The sequence below is a fragment of the Cyprinodon variegatus genome, unplaced genomic scaffold (assembly GCF_000732505.1).
Source record: "Cyprinodon variegatus isolate N-32 unplaced genomic scaffold, C_variegatus-1.0 Scaffold592, whole genome shotgun sequence".
Classification (NCBI taxonomy): Eukaryota; Metazoa; Chordata; class Actinopteri; order Cyprinodontiformes; family Cyprinodontidae; genus Cyprinodon; species Cyprinodon variegatus.
Genome location: NW_015151045.1, coordinates 169918 through 174313, shown reverse-complemented (window position 1 = coordinate 174313; position 4396 = coordinate 169918). Strand labels below are relative to the sequence as shown.

The window sequence follows — 4396 nt, the reverse complement described above, 5'->3', positions numbered from 1 at the left end:
TATGCTTGCCCTGGAGAAGGCCAGCGGTGAGAACTTGGAGGGGATATTGCTGCCATTCGGTGGCTTTTGACTGGTAAAGGCCATTTTGAATGGCTGCTACTGTAGCGCAGACCATGCTTCAAAATTGGTCATAAATCAAAAATGCTTGCGTCAAGCTAACTGCGACACAATGCTGCGGGGGGTTAACCAGCCCTTTAGTCTCCAGTTGGAAGCTTGGACTTTCACTGCCTTGCTCAGGGGAACTGGAATCAGACCCACAACTGTTGCTAGAACAACTGTTCTTCCCAAGGTGCCAAAGCCAGTGAACAGAACCATAATCATCCCTATATGGCTGCGATCCCGTGTAGGACAGACCCAGCAGCAGATTGCTCCAGGAAATTAGCAACGCCTCTGTTAGCGTCTCTGTGTGCAAAGCAACAGTTTGACTTTGTGCAGAAAGTACTGATGTGGATTAAAGCTAAATATTCACATCATCCATGCATTGTTATTGTTGCCCATATAGAAGAGATTCAGGACTCCTTTAACCAGACCAAGTCCCTGCCTCCTACAGGTCTCTTTCTTCTAGTCCTTTATATCCAGCTGATCAAGGTCTGTTTCACCCAGAAATTCATTTTAAATAAAGAATTTCTCTTTTATAAAGAGCTTTTAATGTGTTTTAGGGCAGCAGGAAGTTAAAGTGTCGTCTTTTCCATCCATCACTCATCCAAGTTTACTAATTCCTGCTAACGACGGCCTTGGTTCTCCAAAAATGAAAAAACTCACAAATAAAAAAGCAGATGTGTGTTTAGAAAGAACAGAGCCGATGAGATCAGCGGCGTTAGAGTAAAACCTGAGAGCGAAGCGAGGCCTTGAAGCTCCAGAAGCTTCCAGCCTCGCCGTGGAGGGTTGGCTTTAACCATCTCATGGTGATTGCCCCGCGCCTTTCATCCTGGACATTTTTAATTCACAGACAGACTCAGAGAGCCTGTAATCTGCGGAGCCCCCACCACTCCCACCCCAGAAAACACTCATTATTTACAATTAAGCCGGGGGAGGATAAAAGGCCGGGTGATTCACTCCTCAACATGCCGCATTACCCACTCTTCCACTGTTGTTTTGCAAAAGGAAAACAGTTTTTAGGACAAGATGTTCCTGTTTCCTCCAGCCTCTCTAATTCCCTGCCTTTCCCCCCCCCCAGATGTATCAGTCCAGTCCTGGCGGTCAGTCATCGTGTAGCAGCGAACCATCACCGCTTGGCACCAACAATGACAGTGGAGTAGAAACGGCGGCGCACAGCGGGGGAAGCCTGGGGGACCTCAGCACCCTGGACGACCTGCCGTTCGTGGACTCGCTGGGATTCGAGGACTCCTCCGGTGGGGGTGCAGCGGTGGGCCTCCATCTAAGAAAGCAGCTGAGCACCAGCCAGTGCCTGGAGAACCTGAAGAAGGAGAAACTGAAGACTGTGAGGGACTCGTGTCGGTGGGCCAGCAACCCAACGCCCGCTGGCCATCGGGGCGTTACGCTGCCGCCCATACCGACCAGCGGTGAGTTTGGAGATGCGGCAGAGGCTCTTACCTTTTGTACATTATGATGTAATCGATCAACCAACCAATCATAAGAAAGATAAAACACCAGCTAAATTATCCCATTTTCCCAGAGCCAAATGTTCAACTTTCTAGCCAAACTAGTTCTAAATTAACTCTTTGACACGAACGATTGGTACACCATCAGTAATGGGTCATTTCTCTGTCTGCCCACAGGGTCCCTGGTGGAAAGTTCGACCATGTGTGAGGATCCCGCTTCCTTCCCGGGCTCTGGCTTAGGTCTGCTGAGCTCTGACAAGATAACCCTGTTGGCAAACCTCTCCGAGCGCCGTGACAGCACCTCCAGCACCCTGAGCTCAGTCTACACGCTCAGCCGGCGGTCCTCGGGCATCTCCCCGGGTTTCTCCAGTAGACGCTCCAGCCAGACGTCTCAGTTTGGCGCCAACCGCCTGACAAACATCAGCTCGGCCGGCTCCTATGACCCCATCTCTGCGGATATTTCTCGCCGTTCCAGTCAGACCAGCCAGTTTGGGGGGAATGGCTGCGGCCCCGGCGGGGGTGGGCTTGGCCTACCCGGTCCCCTCAGCCTGACCCCAGCCCAGCACTACAGACTAAAGGCAAAGTACGCTGCTGCAACTGGAGGCGCTCCTCCTACACCGCTTCCATACTTGGATCAATCATGTCAGGATTTCACTGAACACTCGTCCAAAAACAGCATGAGATCCGCTCAGTTCAACCAGGAACGAAGCATTTTCCCCCACGAAGTTCCGTCCCACGTCCCCCGACGAGCCAGTGAACCTGTGAGACCTTTAGATCCGCTCAGCCAGCCGCAGATGCAGCGGTACAACAGCATGGTCACCCTAAACAGAAGGGTGTCCCTGCAGCCCCATCCTCCACCCGATCGCAGACGCTCATCGCAGCAGGGATGCGTCCAAACAGGCGGCAGTCACTGCTACCCCTACAGCCAACGGCCGCCGAGCATCTCAGAGAATATCACCACAGAAACACGAAGCTGCAGAGGAAACTCATCCGGGCTGGAAGGTGTCCAAGGAGCTCCAAGCGCACAGCAGCTGTACCGCCAGAGCGGGATGGACGGTCTGAACCCGAGCCCAGGACGGCACCGACACATGGGTTCATCCTCTCCCCACAGCGGCGCTGCTAATCCACAGTGGAACAGGTTTTCCTCAGGACTCACGGGGGCCGCTCAGCAGTACTGCAGACTAGAAGGACATGGGAATCTAGCTGTGGTCCAGCAGAGCCAGAATGTTGGACCGTACAGTGTGACCTCCAACCAACAGATGGTCCAAACCTTGTCCAACAGAGGCGTCCAGCTCAGCTCTGAAGCAGGACCGGTCCTCCTCCAGCAATCTAACCTCAATGAACCTGCCAGCTGTCGGTTTGGGTTCAGCCCAGGTTCCTACGACAGGAACGGTAACCTCCCGTTCTCGCCCTGCGGCACCATGGCGCTGCACTGCAAGGAGGAGCCCAACGACGTGGAGCTCTGCCGGTTCCAGCCAGTCCAGATAAAAATGGAGAGCAGTGACGCTTCGGCTGTGATGTTGGACCAGCAGAACTGTAACACCAGGAGCCAGAATGGCTTCCAACCGGGGATTCAGAACCACCTCCAGCGAAGACCACCAGCAGAACCAAAGTCTCCAAACCTGTCCCGCCCAACTCTGGTGCCGTCAGATGATTCCCAACTAGCCAAAGCTTCAGGACTTCCTTACAATTCCGATGACAATGCTCTGTTCTACAGGGGCCAGATCCAAGTCCTGGAGCCCAACGGGAACCTGGACTGCCAGGTGTCCCTGTCGGTCGGCTCGCCTTCAGCGGCTCCAGGCTCAGCAGACAACCAGGCAGACAGGACAGTCGCCGTGGAGCACGCTCAGATAGACTTTGATAGCATGCTTGATGACGGGGATCACTCCAGCCTGATGTCAGGAAACCTGAGTCCAGGGTTGCTGCTGGGCTTTTCGCCGGGTTCCTCCCGCCTGACCACGCCCAGGAACTCTGTGACGCTACCCTCGGTTCCGGCAGGAACAGGGAACATGGCCATCGGGGACATGAGCTCACTGCTGACGGCGCTGGCAGAGGAAAACAAGTTCCTCAACCTGATCGCTTAAGCAACATCAACCATCTGGGTGTAACATTCATTACTGTTCGTAAAGCCATACTTCTGTTTGCCTTAGGGTGTGAAAAGCTGCCGCTGAGCCGTCCTGGATAAGATCTAACTAAGTGCCTGTTGGTGGAAATCAGCCGGTGTGTCGGTGTTTGGACTGCGGCTCAGACAGGGACACGTCCAGGATCTGTAGCGTTTTCATAGATAAACGGTGACAGCTTGGCGCCGAAGGCCGGATCTGTGACTGGAATTAGAAAGCGGCGCCTCACAGCAGAGGATCTGAATATTATTATCTCACCAAACTCGACTCCTTCTCTTGTATATTGTCCTGGTTTCTTTGTAAATAGAATTTGTACATTTTTAATAAACAAGAATTATGGATTTTTTAAAAAGCTTTAGTCCTGCTTCTTTTCTTCGCAGCAGTTTCCAGATGTTCTGTGGTCTATAGAGGAAGCCTCCAGCTGGTGCTCCGCCCCCTCCTGATGCATCAGAAGCTCCACTGTTTTATAGTTTTAGATTCATGAGATGCATCTAATCCAAGGATTCAGCAGAAAGGTTTCTCAAAAATCAAAGATAAAGACAGTAACGGGGAACTAAAATAAAAACAAAGTGCACGCCTTGACCCATCGGGGTACGAAGCAGCTCATTGGACGAACGTTCTCCCAGAACCGGTTCTTCGGTTCACTGAGGCCTGCAGACATTTGGTCAGACCACAGCATAGTGAGGGGGAGGTCTTTTCTTTGACTAGGCCCTT

General features: G+C 52.6%; 1 protein-coding gene across 1 annotated transcript in view; it reads left to right on the top strand.

The window, feature by feature from the left end:
- Positions 1-4016, top strand: part of LOC107096018 (zinc finger protein GLI2-like) — a 75443-nt gene extending 71427 nt beyond the window's left edge. The window contains exons 12-13 of the mRNA XM_015392464.1: positions 1178-1523; positions 1740-4016. Coding sequence (XP_015247950.1) covers positions 1178-1523; positions 1740-3646 — 2253 coding nt within the window. The 3' untranslated portion in view covers positions 3647-4016. The remainder of the gene's footprint in view (positions 1-1177; positions 1524-1739) is intronic.
- Positions 4017-4396: the final 380 nt, after the last annotated feature.